The following is a 20473-nucleotide window of genomic DNA, read 5'->3' as shown; positions in this document are numbered from 1 at the left end:
TAAAGCCTGGTCTCTTATCTCTCTATGTAAACACACAGATAACACTGAGTCTGTTCTGTACAAGCATATGCATATTATCTGCTCTGCTTCAGTGTTCTGTGCCCGGTTCAGCAGGGATGGAGAGGCGGAGGAGAAATACAGGAAGTGAGAAGGAGACTCTTCATGCAGCCTGGCTGAAAGAATGAGATGGGAGAACCCCCATTAAAGTAGAAATGTGTACAAACAGTATGACTGTGCATTATTAAGGCTCATATGCCGCTTAGTCACACCTCTGTAATACACTGGAAAATCGTTTTGTGCAATCACATGATGGATCTGGTATATTTTACAACATGACATGAGGTGTGAATATGACCAGAATATTAGGGGGGGGGGGTTCAATTTAAGAATTCACATGTCAATTGTCGGAGAACACAGCAGACAGAGTTGATAGCATTCGCTTATAGGCCACATAGCTATAAGACGGTTGGAGAGATGCACATTAACCATTCAGTGTCATAAACCATCCAGCCTGGCAATTTCATTATTTCTTACAGAAAAATCACTTGATCTGGAAATCACTTGTTTTCTTCATCCTACAAGGCAGCAAACAGATGTCATGTTTGGAAACCACAATCCCAGACTGCATTACAACAACTTACGCAACGAAGAAACAGGAAAAGAAAAGAGGAACACGACAACAAAAGTAGATAGGATGTGGCCAAGTGAGAAAATAGAACAACTCTTTTTAATGATATAATATTCAAGGTCCAACAAAAAGACATATAAAATAAATAGACAAATCCTCTACTCTGTAATACTGACCCCACTTACAACATGTGATCATACAAACTGATGTGCTGTAGGCCTTTATCACTATTGCATCTATAGGTCGTTTTCATGTGGTAAAAAAAAAATGTAAATTCTGTTCTAGTGGTACAAACAGCAAAATCACTGGAAACATAATATACAAAATGCTCAAATAACTCAAATCTGGAAACTGGTCCATAAAGAGGACTTTTCATCACTCCCAACTTTAGCTCATCTCACCCTTTAGTAGCCGCCCCTCTGCTGATTCTGGCACGGTCAGAATTTTTTTCTCTAGTCCCCACCATTCATGAGCAATCAGGACAGTTAGTTTTGGTGCCCGATATGCTAAATAGACTCTCTAATGTAAAGTGGGTGGTGTCAAGCAGGAGTAGGAAAGGGGGCGTGACTCAAAGATCCAATCAGGGGCAGACAGTGTAAAAGATCTGAGACACACCACCTTGCTTGTTGCTGCCTGACATCACCCATTTGATATTAGGGGACTAGTTAGTATATAAGGCATCAAGACTAACCGCATTGATTGCTCAGGAACGGTGGGGGCTAGAGAAATAAAATTCTGGCTGTGCAAGAATCAGTGGAGGAGCGGCTGTTGAAGGATGAAAAAGCCTGAATTGGTGGCAATTATAATAGGTCCTCTATAAAGGGGTTGTCCTAGTTGGTTCTGCCCAGTCCACATACCCTAAGTGCATATGATAGGGGTCCCTGGGTTATGAACCAACTCTATAAGCTGGAATAGGGAACAAAGGATCAGGCATGTCTATGGTCACCAAATTAGGTCCATTTTTGATCCAACAGGAACTAAGATGTGAAGAGTGCACCCACTTCTGAGCACAATTTACATCGAAATGTACATCAATTATTTATCCTGTACTGATCCTGAGTTACAGTCTTTACCATACTCCAGAGCTGGATTCACTATTCTGCTGGGGCAGTCACTGTGCACATACATACCATTATGCATTCTATATTGATCCTGGCCATAGTCTGTATTATATTCCAGAGATATACTTAAATATCAGGTTTAAAGCCAGCAGAATATTGTTACCTTTTAATATTTACAGTGACAATTTACATTCTGGGAATAATCAACTTTGCACTGTATAGTAACCGGTTATTTGGCAAGCCAATCCCCTGAACGCCACCTTATCAAATAAGCCAAATTACATTCTGTTTTATGCTTCAGAGCTGCATTTATAATTCTGCAGGCTCCAAAGCATACATTTCCCAGCACAGAGCGCTTATTCTGGTGCTTTCTATTCTTCAAAATTAGTCTTTACACTATAGACACTATACAGTCATCTGAGCTCATCTAAGCACAGTCAGAATTGTGAATGCAGCTCTGGAGTGTAATACTGTAATTCAGGAATATTGCAAAATAAGTAATATGATGTATTTACAAACTGACTCAATGGTTTTTTTTTTAGATCATTTGTAACTGAACATCAGTTTTTAAAGTAGACATTGAACTCCAAGCAGTTGATACAGATAAAGGACATGAAGTGCATTGCCAGTGACTGTCTTTAAGTTACCATCTTCTATCAGATTGTTTAGTTTTTTCTTAAAGGGGTTGTCCAGGCGTTCTCTCCTGCACAATTGGAGATGCACCACTGCACACTGGATGGGATAGGTGTCAGGGCGACAGTCCATCACTAATACCAGTTTTGGGCTGAGAAACTCTGTCCATGTAACGGATAGATTTATTGACTCAAATGCAGCTCAACACAGCAATCCACCTGAGCTGGGTCCGGGCCTGTAAGTCCGGCCAATATATAACTAGTGTGACTAGGCCATGAAAAACCAACCTAAGCAAGGATTGTGCACGGGTTCAACTCCACTTAATGGGACCCAAAGTCAGACATCAGATTGCATGTGAGCATATGCCTGCACATATCTTGAAGATATTCCATAAATGCCCCTTTAAATATTAAATGGGTTATCCACATTCTAAATATTGATGGTCCATGCTTCGGATAGGCCATCAATATTAAATGTGCGGGAATCCAACACTCCGCACTGCAACAGATCTGCTGCTTCGGGACTAGCAGTGGCTTTAGGTACTACAAGTACTGTCCCACTGAAGTTTAGGAGACAGCACTGCAGTACCTAAAGCCGCTGCTACAGTTTGCACGTTGAATGAGCAGCACATGGAATGTAAACAATACCAGGAGCCAAGATGTCCTGAAGCAGCTGCTCCGCAAGTGTTAGCCTATCCCATGGATAGGCCATCAATATTAGAAACTGGATAACTCCATTAAGCAGTGGCTTCCTATAAAAATGTGAAAGGACCCCAACTTTGATTGGTTCTTCAGAGCCCAATACATCTCCGCAGCCCATTTTGGGCTCTGTCTATTAGTTCCAGGTCATCTATACATTACTCTATTGATCGTAGGTATAACTTATAAACCTGCTCCTCCTGGTACCCAGCACCAGCAGGCACAGGTTGGCAAACTCTGGATTCTGGAGTGACATCCATGGGTTCCTGTCGCAGGTGCTTAACAGATGTAACGTCTCTTTCTCCATGACTTCCATCTTAAGCTTAGGCAGTCGGACATTTTAGCTTGATTGGGTCGGACTACAAAATAGGACACAAACATACAACACATCTGTATTAGACACAGAAGGCCTGAAATGTCAGTGCAGTAAATGAACTGAAGAGACTCGGCAAACTATATAGGCATGACATAACATGACATAACATTCCCATGGGTTTCTTATCAGATGGTAGCCATGTATAAATCACTATGCTTGGCCACATGCTACATGGACAAGCTAGTAAACCTGTCAAGTAAAGAGGCCATGAAGCGGCATAAGGAAACTATGCGGCTGAGTGCTAAATTACAGGGTGCAAAGTTCCTGGCTCTGCAGCAAAATCCCTACATGTGCAGATCCCCTTGCTCCAAATTGTAGTTTTTAAAGCAGGCACCCCCTGCCCCCCCCAACACTAGGTGCACACAAACATTGAGTATATAGGCAAGTCACTCATTGTTGCCCACTGTAAGGATTATTGTAAAATGGAGAGACCCAGTTTTGTGAAATTTGTGAGAAATATTTGTAGGAATATCCTGTCTGTCTTCCAAGAGGCAGTGAACAGGTTAAAGAAGCAACTACTTGTACACGTACTGATGAGATGTCACCTTAATATTTAGATGTTCCCTTCTCCGTGTTCTGCTATCAATTCTATGATGCCTCATCATCACATGGTCAGCTAGAGACATAACCATCTCTGTCTGCTGGGCAATGGTGTTGCTACTGTCTATATCTACCTAGATAATGTAAGAGACCAAAAGTATACAGATATAGCATAGAGGCAGCACTATCGCCGCAGTACAGCTTCCAAGATATACTTTTCGACTCTTAAATTATTCAGGTGAACACAGAAAGAAGGATATCATGGAGGGGGGCACAATGAGCTGCTTTATTATCCCTACTAACTACCTACTAATGTGCAGTATAAGTAATGGGCATTTTTGCTCCACTATATGTTGACTCCCTTGAGAAAAAGAAAACCCATGGTATTCTCAGGGAAGGGGGGGGGTTGTCACAGGAGCAGTAGGATCCCATTCATTTTCAGATAGAACGCAATTACTAAACAATGAAAAACTAAGTGGATTATATATTGGATACCAGTAATACTAATTGGAATATATATAAATTACTAATTGGAATATATATGGTCTTATTTTTTGGTTCTCTGAAAAAAGGACCAGGGCTTATTTTCGGTGTAGGTCTTTATTGTTTCATTTGATTTCTTTTTATTTCAGTTTTTATCAGAGATGAAACAGTGCAGGGGTTTGAACTTTTATTATTATTATTTTATTTTTTTTTAATTAACCCCTCCTGGGGGGCTTGAACCTGTAATCATCCCATATATTGCATAACAACGTATTGCAGTCTATGGGAAATTATCAAAATTAACAACTAGTCACGCATACTGGCACACTGAACAATGTTAGAGTGGACTCTGTTCAAGGAATTAACTCTGGGCCTCCACTTTACATTACAGCGGAGACAAGGTACAGTAGCTATAGGGGTATTTTACTGGCCCTGGGGACTGTGGTGCTACTTTGGGGTGGAAGGGGAAGTCACACTTAACTCTGATTACAGACATTAATGCCCGGTCTCTGTTGTAAGTACAGTGGAGACCTGGTACAGTAGCTATGGTGGATGTTTCTACTTTGTTGGGAAGGAGGGGGTGGGTCACGCTCAACAATGACCGTGATCAGACTGGACACTGATTGTGGGCATTAAATCTGGGTCTACACCGTACATTACAGTGGAGACCCAGCACGGTACCTATGGTGCCCGCAGAGCAGCCACCATTTTTAAGGACCCAACATCTTCTGTAATCGCACGGCAGATGTCGTGAAGAGGGTTAAACTAGCTACGACTTATTTTTGGAGTAGGGGTTATATTTCAAGCCTTCTCCAAAAATACCTGGAAAATCTAGCTAGGGTTTATTTTCGGGGTAGGTCTTAATTTTGGAGAAAAACGGTATAGCTTACGTCCCCCCCATACAGATGCACCCTGGATTTGGCATGTGTGAGAAGCATGTGCTACTATCTCTCTGATAAAAGAAGTGAGAAAGCTGAAAGCTAACAAATCCTTCTTTATTGGGAGAGAATCGTGAGGCCTCCATACATGATAAACGGCCAGCCGCTTCCACCAAAATTAGCTGGTTTGACCAATGTTAGTCTAGTATGTATGACAGCAGAAGTGCGGTTGTTTACTAGCCATCTTTATGAAATGCAATGTAAAGAGGAGTTGGGCTTATACATACCGATAGTTCACGTTTCGCTGCGGCGATGTAGCATTCTCCTCCTGAGTGAACTCCTTGTGTTCCCAGCAACACATTCAACATCCATTGGAGTCCACTGACTGTCAGGATTCAGTGTTTCTCCCTTCCAAAGGACAAGACATGTTACAGACTGAAACAACCAGATACAGCATTGCCCTAATAAGTAGGGATAGGGTTAGGTTACTACCTCACTACCTGAATGGTGGGTGGTGGGCATCTTTCCCAGCTATCGATCCTTAGACCAAAGGGGGCCTCTTCACTTGAATGGAGTTGTGTTCCATTTCTCTGCACAGTGAGAGGACCAAGCAGCTACTATGCCAAAAAAAGACTGTAGGGACTCTAAAGCTAGGTTCACACAGTGGAAACTGGAGAGGAATCTGAGTCCTCTCCATACTCTGACCCTGTGGATCATGCAGTGGAAAGCCAGGGCAGGGCCCCCAGACACAACAGGGTTAATCAGCCTCGTGCCAACTCAAGAGTAGAATACATGGCAAAGAAGGATCAGGTAGCGGCCTCCACTGAAAACTACAAAAGGCAGATTCCTGACAGAAACTAGAGTAGAGTTTAGGGGAGATTCACCTAAAAAAATCAGCTATAAATTATGCTGTGTGTACTTGGCGTTACAGCTTCATTAAGGTGACTGCCAAGGGTCCCAGTCTCTACACACAGAGATACCATCAGACTAGTCTACAATGGTTGATAGAAACACAACCTCTCCAAAATACAATATAATGTGTCATGACAATGAAGAAGCAAAGATTGAATGCAGATCTTGATGTGAATTGTGTAAAAGATACATATACATATCAGGAGGACGGGGGATCAAAAGACCCCTAAGGTCTCGTGGGGTTGCATGACCGGTGCTCCATTCACTTCTATGGAGCTGACGGGGCTGAAATCTCCAACAAAGCCTGCAGCCCTACAGAAGTGAATTGAGTGCTGGTCATGCAAGAGCACTGGTGCTTCAGTCACAGGTAGCCTTAGGGGCACCCAGCGATCAGACCTCCAGTGATCGGACACTTATAACCTGTTCTGTGGTTCGGTTGATAAGTGCCCATAACATGACAATCCCTTAAGTATTCAGTGCTATTTGGTACAGACTGTGACCAGGTCAGGTGCCTATAGATCATCATAGTGAAAGATATACACATATATGGCAGTTTTACCTCATCTGGGTGTGATGGTGTGCTTTGTCCTGTAGCATTGTCAACTGTATGGCCATCGGAAGGGATATTATCATGTCTTTCATGCTCATCTATATGTACTATGTTGTCTTCATCTTTAACCTCGCTCTTCACCACAGACTTGGCAGCAGTACTATTTGGTGGTGTAAAAGCAGCCAGCAACCCCGGGAACATAAACGCAGAGAGGAATCGCTGTTTGAGGATATTATATGCCGGATTGTCTTTAAGTTTCTGCTCCACCAGTTCATCCAAAATCTCTCGCTTCCTACGGATGTCTCTTTCTCCTCCTTCTTCTTCTTCAGAATGGGGCAAAAGTCTAAAGGCCCCCTCTTCAAGAGTCTTTTTCTCCAACAAGATCCTGGAAAAAGTCTTCAGATTACAAGCAGATGGTGGCAAATACGCCATGTTGTTCTTTAATGTTCCCCCGCCACTCTTGCCTTGCAGCCAGTCTTTGACGCTGGCCTCGGCTTCCAAGGAAATAAGGCTCAGGTCTACAATGTTCTTGTCAGTGCTGCCTGTGGGTATTTGGGTGGTGGTCTTGGATGAAGTAGGCGTTTGACTATTTGCTACTTGCTGGGTGGAGGGGCAGACTTTTGCAATTTTAACAACTGGATATTTTTTGGGTGTCTGGCTGAATTGCATTGCCTTGTTGGGAGGACTAAGTGTGGGGAGCGGTTCTGGTGAAAGACTATTTGTAGGCTGAACGTGATGGATTTGTGCAGCTTCTCCTGCAGTATTTTCTGGCGAAGAAGAACCACTACTAGCAGGCAATTGTTGGACCTCAGTACTGGTAGAACTAGTTGGCATCTCAGGGCCTTTATTAGTAGATGTTCCATTAGACGATGAGTCGGTGGACATTATACTGGATGGTTCAGAGACAGACAAGTTCTGATTCACCAACATCGGGGAAAGGCTAGGGAATAAAGCCTGGAGCGGTATTTGGACCAAGCCTTGGGGAGTAAGGACCCAAGTGGTAGAAGTCACTACAGGGCTTACCACACTCTGAAGCAGCTGTATAGGCATTTGTGGTGATGCCATCACTTGAGAGCCTGGCATGGCCTGCGCAGTGCACGGAGAACCAATAGATGGTGTTCCATTGCACAGATTGTTTGCTTGTACATTTTGCCCAACAGCCGTAGCTACACCGGCATCTGCCCCTTGCCCGTTTGTAGAATTTCCACTTGCTGATGAAATCTGGTTGCTAGCCATGTTACTAGTTCCTATAACCTGGCAGGTTGGCAATGGCACAAATGGCGAAGTGGGCAAGAGAACATTTTGTGGAGCAGGTGAACTGATGGGAAGGGCTGTGTCTTGGTGCGGTCCTGACGGGGTGGAGTCAGTGTTGACCACTATTTGAGGAGAGACAAGTAAACTTGGAGAAGGGACATCATTTTGGGCAGAACGACGGGCTTTGAATTGCGCCATTCTTTTTTCTTGCAGCAACTCGTACACGGTCTTTAGTTTTGGTGCCGGTGCAACGTTTCTTACTGGGCTATGAGCAGAACCGCGTCTTGATTGTGGTCTGGGTCCAGCGTTGGAGTGTGCTGTAGGGTGAAAGTAAAAAATTCTCTAGGATATGCCAATACTATGATTGGTGGTGGGCTCAATCTCTGGGACCACCACTGGTTTTTAAGAGAATGAAATAGGTTACAGTTTCTAGTACAGCTAGGTAGTCTCAAGAGCCCATGTATGGTGAAAATTTAGAAGGGGATGTATCAGTAAACCAGCGATACAGATGCAGTTCCTTCATTTTCAGAATCATTAAGGTCCCAGAAATCAAATCCACGTCCTCCTGCTCCCCAAGAATCCCATCCCCACCTCCAAGCTCATTCATTACTATAGCATCACATTCAGCTCTGTCTGTGTCACACCCTACAAGTACATACATTTTCAGTTCAGTCATATAGTGCCATCTGCTGTTTATGTTCTGGTACTGCTGTTGGCTAGTTATTCCCCTCCATAGGAACACGTCTGATATTTACTTCTAACATGGCAGAGAAATTAAGTATGAACGGAGTCTAATAAATCCAGGGCTGTGAAGTGGGTATGTAAATATAGAACAAGCTATGTATCTAATTAATAATTCTATTGTAAATCATTTAACATTTTATTTTGAAGAAAGAGTTGCAGTCAATCACTTTTTTCCCCAACTCAGACTCCACCCAAAATTGTTCCAAACTCCACAGCCATGAATAAATCTATACCTAGTAAGACCTCTCTCGAGGTAGGTGCAAGCAAACAGAATATTCATATTCAGATCTAAGTCTTTGAAAAAGGTAAGCCGGGTATTTGGAGCGCTGTAACAGTAAGAAATGGAACCCCAGGGTTATCTACGACATTATGTACACATAGCATGGTTTACACATACATACCTAAAGCGCTTCTCGGAGACATAGTAGTCTATATAAAAAAAAAGAAATAAAATAGTCAGTTCTGTCAAGTAGATATACAGCATAAATGGGGGGGGGGGGTTTGAGTCTGACGTAATAAAGTTGTAAAAGAGAGATCTGCAACTTTTTGAGCTAAGTTACCACTCAAAGTGATTAGGAAAGTTGGCATGGCTGATGTGCACCAGATCTATCCATCCATCTATACACAGACCTGGGGTTTATATCTTGATGTACTATCCTAAGTATAGTGGGAGGGGGTCTGACACCCGGGACCTTCAGAGAGCAACTGTTAGAAAAGACAGTGGTGCTCGCAATGCTTTGGCCATTTCACTGTGTCACATCTTTGGTGAGTGGTATGACCTGCAATACCAAGTACAGCCCTTATGATATGTATGGCGCTGTGATTGGTATTCATTGAAGACACTCACCCCAACAATACACTATGCAACTGCTTTTTAAGAGGACAGGGTTTCCATCTTTCGGGTCCCCATGCAGACCCAAAGGACGGAAACCCAAATGCTAGTGTCAGTAAATCATTGTCAACCTCATTTATGGTCATGACATCGAACCCTAGGACTTGTTTTCTGTAAACCACTATTGATGCAAGAATGGCGGATACATTACGTTGGCCATACTTGCCAATGTCAATAGCAGATTGCAAAGACGACCAAAATGCCCAGTGGTTTGCTCTTGAGGAGATAAGCTGCAGTGGCATATACCCGTCTCCCTACTGAGAGCACGCAAACACACTAACATATATGGGCAGCTATAGATTGGAAAGCAAATATTCTGGACAGAAAGGAAACTGTCTATAACTTCAGACTTGAGAGGACATTTAGAGAGCAGTGTCATGATGCAGTTAAAGGGGTTATCCAGTTTTGTTTTGTTTTTAAATATGAGCCAAATAACAGGATGCATGAATACAAACCATTTCCTAATATATATCCTATTGGAGATTGGAGACAGAAAAATCATGGGAAATGTAGTTTATCTACAGATTCACAGAACTGAAATAACAGTGATACAAGGGGCGGCAAGTAAAATAAAGCCAAGCAAAGTTGGCACAAGGGAACAGCGAGGATTTAGCACTGCTGTGGATGTATTTGCAGATATTTTTGGGAAGCTGGAGAACCCCTTTAAAGCTGCATTTATAAACAACAACAAAAAAACCTGCATGTAGTACTTGATGTAGTTTTTAAAATTTTACTGGCTAGAGACGTTAAATGTGTTGACATGTAGAATTAAGACAGAAACTGCAACAAAAAAAGCATTAAAACTACATGATGCATCAAACTGCACTGTGTGAATGCACCATTAGGTTTCTTTAATAAGTTTCCCTTACTGAACATAAATCTGGATCCAACTCACTTGTATTGCTTATTATCAGGTAGGAAAGGGCTGAAATATGTCACACCCTCTGAAGCTATCATATACTATATCATGCCATCATATGCTTACTACTTGAGTCATATACTTACCACTTCATTCCGGCGTTTGGATTTTTTTAGGCTTTCAGATTGCTGGGTTTTTCTTAGTTTGATCATTTGTAGACAACCTTCAGCATTGATCTGGAAGAGCTAACAGACAGAGGAGGGCATGAAGAAATACCATACAGAATTCTAACAGAATAAAGCACTCGAACATGTCAATCCAATCATTTGATGCAGGGACAAGACCTTGGTGATCATCCTCACTCTGTACTTGTAGGGCCCATCCACTCTGTGGACGCTTCTCTTTTGACTTCAGATTAGGTCAGAGCAGGACATGAAAAAAGTTACATGTTGTGGAAATACACAACCTATACACAACCTGTAAGCTGTGTGCAAACTCAGCACCAAAGACTATAGCTGAAATCCTGAAATTAGTGAGAAGCCTCGGCCAAATAAAATGGAAAAGTTGCCCTGAAACTTTTGCCTCCTCTAGTGACTCCTACAAGGCTTACCTGGATAAGCAGGGTGAACATGGGGGTGCTGGTTATCTTCACAGAAGCAAGCTTCTTTCTCATCGCATCAGCTGAAAACAGAAAAATTATTCTTAGTCACAACTAGTATAAAGAATTACAGACTAATAAAAGATAACCACAGCAATACCAAGCGCAACCACTAGACAATTTATGGCGCTGTGCACTCAGCCAAACACTGCAGTTTCTACAGCAGTTCTCTGCATGTTCCTGGAGGTCAGATCAAACCCCCATGAATCTGATACAGAAGACCTATCCTTAGAATATCTATAGGTGTGTAATATATAATATATGGCCTGAATTATTAAAGGAATATTCCCATCTCACGGATCCTATCTATACTGGTAGCTTATGTAAATTGAAGACTTTTCCTACATATATTGGTTTAGAAATGCTGCTTTGTTTTCCTGCTATGTGAACTTATTCCTCCCATTGTTCACACAGTGTTTCCATAACCACAGAGGTATAGGACAAGTGACGTCACTCACTGCTCTGTCAGCAGGACAATCCATTCGGCTAATTGCAGTTTGCTAATAAAGCAGAGTCTGTTATCTCTCTATGTAAACACACAGATAATACTGAGTCTTTCTCTACAAGCATGTGCATATTATCTGATCTAAATAAATATTGTGATGCTTCATAGTGTCCCGTTCAGCAAGCTGGTAAAGGGAAGGAGGGGGGAGAGGGAGAAATGCAGGAAGTGAGAAGAAGAGACAGCAGAAAACCTGCTGAAACACTGAGATGGGAAAACCCTTTAATATCCAACATTACATTTTTTTTTAAAGGGCTTTTATTTAGTACAAGTGATAAAAGATGACAAAACCAATATAAATTTGGTAAAAACACGACAAAGTCTGAAATTGGCCACATCCTTAAAAGGGTTAAAGAACAGAGGGGAGGGTATAGACGAATCTGAAATGTACCCATATACTGCATTTCTTAGAAGTACTACAGCACACCCTATATGTCCATATTAATATCTTGGCATTAGCTCAGCTTTAGCTCCAACAAAACAAAAACAAGAAAAAAAAAACCATTGTGTATTTTAGGACATGCTGGAGACCTTATAATCTGAAGTACAGACTGGATATTTTTCATCTGCAGTGAGTGAACATGGGCTAAGAATTCTAGGGGTAGATCACACAGTAAATTTATAGCCAATACATCCTCAAAGTTCCCTGTTAGTACAGCGGACTCTTATTTAATATTTACCAAGAATTTGCTTATCCCAAGGTGTCTTGTACTGAGTAGGTAGAGGAAGAAAGATGTTGCCCACCCAGGGTGTAACAGCAACCAGTAGATTTCGTTCCACTGGGATTCTCCTTCTTGAACGCCTTGGACGCAATCTCTCCGAGGTGTCACCCTCAGACTCAGTCTGCAATTGTTCAAGCTGTTGACCCTAAAAAGAAGAAGAAGAAAAAAAAAAAAGTAGCATGAAATATTGATGTGCTATATCACACCCATGACTAACCCCCCTTATAGTCTTATTTTATTTTTTAATAACTGGCCCCATCACAATTGTGATGTAGTATGTAGAATGGCTGTTGTCATCAGCCATAGCATTAAAGGGACACCCAGTAAATACGTTATCCTCCATCTACAGAATTGGGGATAACTACTAGACCAGTGGTGGTTCCAAAGTTGGGACAGACCACTAACAACCAAGGGTCTTAAGCAGTCCTTCAGGAACTCAGTGGCAGCCGATATCTGGGAACCTCACTGATCAGCTGTCTGAAGGGGATGCAGAGCTCAAATGCAGTCTTCATAGCAGCTGTGCAATGTATTTACAGTCTAATTTCATTCACATCTTGGGGGCAAGACTGTAATTGTATACCATATCACCATGCGATCTAACGTACACATTGAAGGGATCACGGTGCTAGAATAAGTTCCATGGCCCCTTCTAACAGGTCATCATTAGGGGTCCAGAGTGTCAGACCCCCACTGATCTTTCTACAATGGAAGCAACGATACCTTGTACATGTAGTTCAATGGGTTGCAGTACCAACTACAGCCAGTATGACGTGCATGGAGCTATGCCTGGTAAACGATAAAGAGGCCACAGCACTGGCCAAAGCAGTATCTATGACAACAAGAACTGGCATTTTCGGCAGGAGAATGCAGGAATGTCTGCACCTGAATATGACAGTTCACTGACTTGCCCACATTTAGTACCAACTGAGCATTTATGAGTCCAACTGGGAAACCAACTTCATCAACCTACGAGTGTGCAGGATCCACAGGCCCAGCTGCAACATCTGTGAGTAAATGTACTGCAGGATACCATACAGGACCTGTATACCTCCATGTCCTGCCATATTGTATACAGACTAGAGGTGCCCAACAGGGTCCTGAAGCCTTTGCCCAATTGTATAGTTTTCCCCAATAAACAGCTTGTTCTACTGCAAAATAGCCATCATTTCCATATATCGTCATTGTTCTAGATCTTTGGATCCAAGTTTTGCAAGAAGTATGACTACAGCACCTGTTTCCCTTGGCAGAGTAAGGTATTGCATCTTAGAAGCCTACGGACGTCATCTTCAGTAATCTCCAGGATCTGGTAGCCATTCTTCTGAAACTGGGGAGAAAGGAACAAAACTAGTGAAACTCTGCTCTGTGAAGCATTCAGTTCAGTGGGGTTGTTAATGGAGAGAGAGGAGCGAGTCCCTGCCAGACATCTCTGTGAGAACAAATGGATTGGGCAGCAATTTCATCATGGGCCAGAATGGGTTAAAATAATAATGGAAGCAATAGTCACTGCATCGATTCCCTGCCACTCCTGTCCTGACACTGCCTAGGATCCCCACCCAGTCTCTACATCCTAGTCAGTCTCAGTACAGAGGAAAACACCCCCAGCCAACCACTGACCAAAGTGGGTCACCACCATTGAATGGGAGGGGGGGGGGTCACCTGTGGCCAGTGATTGGCTGAGCAGTTGTTTCCTGTGCAACAACAGAGACCAGGAAGTAGCAGGGAACATAGGCAGCATCAGAATGGGAGTCACTGGGGAATCAGTCATTGCTTCTTTTAGTTTTGTATACCTTTCCAATTTGCACATATAAGTGTTTCCCTGATAACAAACTCCTTTAAAATATATACAAGCACAAGATTTGGCCTTTTAACAAAACGCACCTCTTTGAGGATGTCCTCGGGACTTTCTGTGACGATGTCTGTAGAAGGGGGGTAAGCGATGCCCTTCAGTATAGTGTTGAATTGGAAATGGCCCCGCTTGCCTCGCATTTTAGTCCGTGGTACCCTACCACTGGTAGAAAAATAAGAACGGAAGATAGTTTTTTTGGACTTCCTGGGAATCCATAAATCCAAATCAGGCAAAGACTCTAGAAACTTGGTGGCTGCTCTTCTTTCTTCCACATCAGAATCATCTTCCATGTCATCTTCATCCTCACTACTACTACTGCTATTGGTACTACTGCTGCTGCTGCTGCTCATGAAGCTGCTGCTGCTGCTACTTCTTTCGCTGCTGGCATCACTGACATCCTCATCGCTCAGCCCCTCTTCTTTTATCTTAGGCACTGTACTATCTGGTTTCGCTCTTCGAGGCCTTTTCCGTTGTGCTGAAGTCGGTGACCTTTTTTGTGGTGTTATATTCATTTTATATTTCTTTTTCCTCTCCTGAAAAGAGGTGTAAATAATGGTTATCCAACTATAAAAAGGTCAAAGGTATGGAGCCTAGCCATCATCATAGTGTGTCAAACCCACAGCTATAGGGGTTTTGTAAAACCGTGACCACAACTGTGGTAAAATTGCTGCAAAAAATGCGGCATGAAACTAGGAAAGCAATCTGGCATCACGTCTGACAGACCGTATACTCGGGATACTCTGCCTACACTTCCTGGCACAGCACCACCCTGGTCACCTGCTGTGGCACCAGTTAAACGGGGTGCAGATTGCAGCTCCTGGGTACCCACTTTGTAACGAAAACACAGCTTAAGGACACAGCCCAAAAGTGCGTTAAGGACAGGCCTCGTTTTTCAAAACTGACATATGTCACTTTAAATGGCAAGAACTTTGAGATGTTTTAACTTACAAAAGTGAGTTTGAGATTGTTTTTTCGTAACACATTATACTTCATGTTAGTGGTAAACACTAATCAATATTTTTGCACTTATTTTTATATATATAAATTTTTAAAAAAAGGAAATTTGATGAAAATTTGGAAAAAATAAAATAAAATCAATTTTCAAAATGTGAAATTCTCTGCTTTTCAAGCAGATAGTCATACCACCCAAATACATATATTAATATATGTTATCTCCAATATCTCTGCTTTATACTGACATCATCTTTTGATTGTCCTTTCATTTATTTTGGATGTTAGAAGGCTTTCAGGTTTAACAGCGATTTTCCAGATTTACAAGAAAATTTCCCAAACTTTTTTTTTCTAGGGACCACTGCAGTTCTAAAACGGATTAGAAAGGCCTATATAATAGAAACCCCCAATAATTCCACCCATTTTCAAAACTGCACCCCTCAAATAATTCAAAACAGCATTTGGGATGTTTGTTAACCCTTTAAGCAATCCATAAGAATAAAAATAATATGGAGGTGAAATTTAGAATTTTCATTTTTTTCACTAATACATTCATTTAGACTTTAAAAAAATTACATTCACAAAGGGCTAAAGGAGACAATGCATCTCACAGTTCGCTGTGCAATTTCTCCCATGCACAGAAATACCCCATGTCGGTGTAAACTTATGTTTGGGCACACGGCACTGCATGGAAATTGTGCCCAGCTTACGTTGGCAGAGACACACACTCCATAAACTGGTAATCGGGTATCCTGGGCACAACAGCTTTTGGAGTGTTCATCTCTGATACAAGTTGGGCACATCAAATTATGCACAGAAATGACGTACTCCTGGAAAAAATTTCATTTTCACCTTTCACAATCCGCTTTGTATTCATTTATGGATAATAAATTATAGCAACACTTGGGGGTTAAAAACGCTCTCTGTACCTCTGGATAAATCCATCAGGGGTGTAGTTTCCAAAATTGTCACATATCACGGGATTCCACTTTATTGGCGGTTCAGCTCTGCAAAAGTGTTATGGTGCCCAAACACCAAACTATCTAAGTCTGTGCTGCAAAAAACAAGTAGCGCTCCTTCCTTTCTGTCTCCGGCTGTGCTGAAACAGCAGTTTATACCACATATGACATTACGTACATTATCCTGGATACACCAGTGTCATACATGTGCCCTAATATTAGTTAATACCCACATATGACATTACGTACATTATCCTGGGTACACCAGTGTCATACATGTGCCCTAATATTAGTTAATACCCACATATGACATTACGTCCGTTATCCCGGGTACACCAGTGTCATACATGTGTCATAAACTGCAGTTTGGGCGCACAGCAGGGCGCAGAAGGGAAGGAGCACTATGCAGCTTTTGGAGTGCAGATTCAGATGTTTGGTATCTGGACGCCATGTCATGTTTGTAGAGCCTGTAAGGTACAAGAAAAGTGGATTCTCCAAAGGAGTGACCACATTTTGAAAACTGCAAGAATTTATCAGGGAGTGTAGTGAGAATTAGTATTCCAGACGTGACTACACCGCTGATGGTGAAGAGGGAATATGAAAGCTGTGCGGAGAACATTTTGAACACCAAATTTCCTATTTGCCCAGCAGTTCTTATTATTGGGAAGGGAGGAAGGAGGGGGTCACTTCTGGTATATTTTCCTTCATAAGCTCTAAATCTGGAGTTTCCCCTGATATACGCTCACAAAGCTTATATATTCCCTTCCTGACGCAGCCAGTTGTCCTCTAATGATTTGGCGATTTGGGGTTTTTTTGCCTTCACATTGTGCAAGCTATATTTTCTTCTTTTCTATATTTTCTGGTGATGTAGCCATGTAACGGATTGTTGTTTGCGGGATGTGATGCATTTTGTAATGACATCATTTTCGGGTGCATACAAATTATTGAATACATTTTATTAACTCTTTCTTGCTGAATTTAAAAAAAAAAAAAAAAAAAAAAAAAACACACAATTCTGGTATTGTGTTTTACCTTTTAAATTTTTTTTCGCCGTACAGCATAAGTAACATGTTACTGTTATTCTGGGGGTTGGTACGATTATGGCAATACCTCATTTATATTGCTTTTTTATGCGTTAGCAAATCTGCAGAACAAAAACCCATTTGGGGACAAAAATCAATGTTTTTTTGCATCGCCATCTTCTGAGATGCATAATATTTTCATTTTTCGATCGACAGAGTTGGTTGAGGGCTTATATTTTGCGGGACAACTTGTGCTTTTTAGTGGTACTGTTTAAGGGAACATATAACTTTTTTGATCACATTTTATAGCATATTTTGTAAGGTGAGATAGCGAAAAATCATTACTTCTGGCTGGTTTTTTCTACCAACCCCCCCACCCTTCCCCGACGTTCACCATGTATGTTAAATATTGTTTAAGTTTTATTGTACAGGTTGTTACGGAGGCGACAATACCACACAAGTATTGTTATTATTAATTTTTAGTTGTTTTTTTTTTATAGAATTCATTTTCTAAAGAAAAAAGGAAATTTTGGGGGCTTTATAACTATCAATTTTTTTCAAACACAATTTTTTTTTTTTCACTTTTATGTGTGTCCCTTTAGGACACTTGATTCAGCAATGCTTTGATTGCTGATACAGTATTATAGACTGCAAGACACAGACTGCACGTGTCTTGCAAGCTATACAGGAAGTCAGCCTATGCAGATGCATAGACTGACTTTCAGAGGTCTCGGCAAGATCAACCAGGTTACAGGAGTCTCCAGGCAGCTTGGGGGTGACTGACCAGACTCCAGGCAGCCTGGGGTCACTGGCGGGGGGTCCCGGCAACACCACGGAGCTCAGCTCTGACAAAGCGCATGCTCAGACAGTGAGCGGGCAGCCGGCCTTGGGCGTAGTATTACACCTTGGTGCGCCAAGTACCTGGCGCCCAGGAAGAAATAGTGCGTCCAAGGTCGTTAAGGGGTTAAACTGTGTACCAGAAGAACCCGCTGACCACCAAATGGGGGACTCTTGGCTCCCCCCTGGCAGCAGATCCTTTTGATCTTGAGGAGATAGCCTGAAACGTGTGGCGATGGTTTTTCTCTGTATTCAGGACACATACACTGCTCAGACAAGCATGGGTGTGTACGTGAAGTTAGAAGAAGCAGCAAACAGCTTAATTCAGCATGGAGTGGTCATTATAGTCAATGTCCTACAGAAAAAGCTGAACTGAGCAGTCAGAGCAGCATCAGTGCCTGTCTTAATACAATCCCTAACAAAAGACATTACATTGAAAGCACTACCTTGAAATAACCCATCATAAGCTTCCACTTGCTCAGACACTGGGAGCCCGTTCGGTGTGTTATCTCTCTGCCCACTTTAGTCCAATGACCTGCAAGATAATTAAAAAAAAATAAAAAAATTACAAAATTTCTTAAAGGGTTTTTTCAGCCTTTAGTAAATGATAATCCAATCTTAGGATAGGTTATCGATTGAAAATCAGAGAAGGATTAACAGCCAGGGACCCCAATGGATCAGCTGTTTAAAGTAGCACTCCCTGAGCACTGCATCTGTTTCACAGGTCAGGTGACATCACAGTCATCGGTCACACGGCCTGTTCACAGATCAGTCACATTCAAGCTGCGATACCAGGCTCAGGTGCTATACAATGTACAGTGCTGTGCTTGAGTGATCGCTTCAGCCTCTTCACAGAAAACCAAACACTGCGGTCTATTCAAACAGCTGACCAGCGGGGATCCTGGTGTTGAACCACTGCTGATCTTGAATTGGTGACCTATCCTAAAGATAGGTCATCAATTGATAATTTTGGAACCCCCCCTTCAAAGGATGCAGATACAACCAATGATCAGGACCAAGGCCAGTAACTCACCTACGCCGTACTTCTTTGTCAGTTCAACTAGTTTTTGCTCTTCTTCCGGAGTCCATTTGCCTTTTTTGATGTCCTTGTGCAGCCCCTTGTAATACCTGAGAGAATAATCATTCAATTTGATTTCACTAGTATAAAACAGAACAATCTGGGTAAAAAGTAATACATGGTGCTCTGTCTTTTGCAGGGCCTGTGTCATGCTCTACCTATGCACCATACTAAGAAAACATAGCCTGTACAGTCACACTTAACCTATAAATATGGACTCTTCCTATTATCCCAAATCAGGAAGTTTCCAAGATAACTAATGGCTTATCCTTTAGGGGAGGCTCCACTAAGCCCCTCACACTCAACAGAAAGCAGTGGTCTCTGGTGTGCGGAGACTCCTGAACATAGGCAGTAAGTGAACTGCTGCCTGGTATTATAGCTCTGTTCTATTTACTGGAGTGTTGTTCCTACATTATCCTGCTGATCTGAGGGGGTCCAGGACCACCACTGGTCACACGTTACTTATCATTGGGGAACAATAAATGTGTTGTTCCCTGTACAAACTGTAGGGTTATCAACTACTTGCTTTAATTGGAGTTGGACTGCAGTCCTGGTGCCTGGCTACTATACAGGGGCATGAGCCAAACAATTCTGGCTCTGTGCTGTGTATAGTATGAGCATCGGAAGCGGTCACATACAGCCCTTCGGATAGTTATGGACTATCCTAAGGATGGCACATAAAAAAACCATAAAATACCTGAGTAGCATCTTTAAAGCTCAGTTCTAATTATGAGATCCAGTGGGCTGTGCAAACATAAGTCAGTAGCAATAGTAAAGCTGTAAAAACTAACCTTTCACGGCATTGGATATCAGTCCTTCCAGGAACCTCATATCGAATTTTGTACCAATCCTTCTCTCCATATTTCTCCACAGCTTTTAATAACCGCTAAAAACATGGTAGACATAAAAATGAAATACAAAAAAAATTTTAAACAACAAAAATGACAATCCCTGAAACACTTCAGATCACAAGGCTACACTGCATCTGCAGCATGTCATACCCACAGATCAGCTGTTTGAAGAGACCGCAGTGTTCTGGTGAGCACTGCGGCCTCTTAACTGCTTACCAGGCACAGCATTGTACATTGCTTAGAGGTTGCGCTTGGTACTTCTGCACAGCTCCATTCTCTTGAATGGGACTGAGCTGCAACCAGGCCACATCATGACACTGGTCTGTGAAGCTGAAACAGAACTCACCCGTTCACCACAACCACTCCAAGCAACCTCATTCGCTTCATTCCTAGGATCAACTAGATCATTACAACATGAGAATATCCCTTTAAAATGGGTTATGCCAAGATTACAATTTAGAAGGCTTGTACCATTAAAAGACACTTATCTTGTGTCCACAGTATAGGGGTTAAACCTCACATCACTGAGGGTCCGACCA

The 20473-nt window shown here is 42.1% G+C and overlaps 1 protein-coding gene across 1 annotated transcript in view; it reads right to left on the bottom strand.

Annotated features, from left to right (window-relative positions):
- Positions 1–3112: 3112 nt before the first annotated feature.
- Positions 3113–20473, bottom strand: part of SNAPC4 (small nuclear RNA activating complex polypeptide 4) — a 31404-nt gene continuing 14043 nt past the window's right edge. Inside the window, exons 12-22 of the mRNA XM_075260874.1 lie at positions 19875–19969; positions 19039–19133; positions 18452–18540; positions 14269–14769; positions 13622–13714; positions 12349–12535; positions 11119–11189; positions 10651–10753; positions 6769–8330; positions 5585–5705; positions 3113–3379 (exon numbers count right to left, since the gene is read on the bottom strand). Of these exons, the coding sequence (XP_075116975.1) occupies positions 5592–5705; positions 6769–8330; positions 10651–10753; positions 11119–11189; positions 12349–12535; positions 13622–13714; positions 14269–14769; positions 18452–18540; positions 19039–19133; positions 19875–19969 (2910 nt within the window). The 3' untranslated portion in view covers positions 3113–3379; positions 5585–5591. The remainder of the gene's footprint in view (positions 3380–5584; positions 5706–6768; positions 8331–10650; positions 10754–11118; positions 11190–12348; positions 12536–13621; positions 13715–14268; positions 14770–18451; positions 18541–19038; positions 19134–19874; positions 19970–20473) is intronic.

This window comes from Leptodactylus fuscus, chromosome 11, assembly GCF_031893055.1.
Source record: "Leptodactylus fuscus isolate aLepFus1 chromosome 11, aLepFus1.hap2, whole genome shotgun sequence".
In the NCBI taxonomy this organism is placed as follows: Eukaryota; Metazoa; Chordata; class Amphibia; order Anura; family Leptodactylidae; genus Leptodactylus; species Leptodactylus fuscus.
The sequence above is the reverse complement of the archived record's forward strand: the minus strand, read 5'-3'. Positions and strand labels throughout refer to the sequence as shown.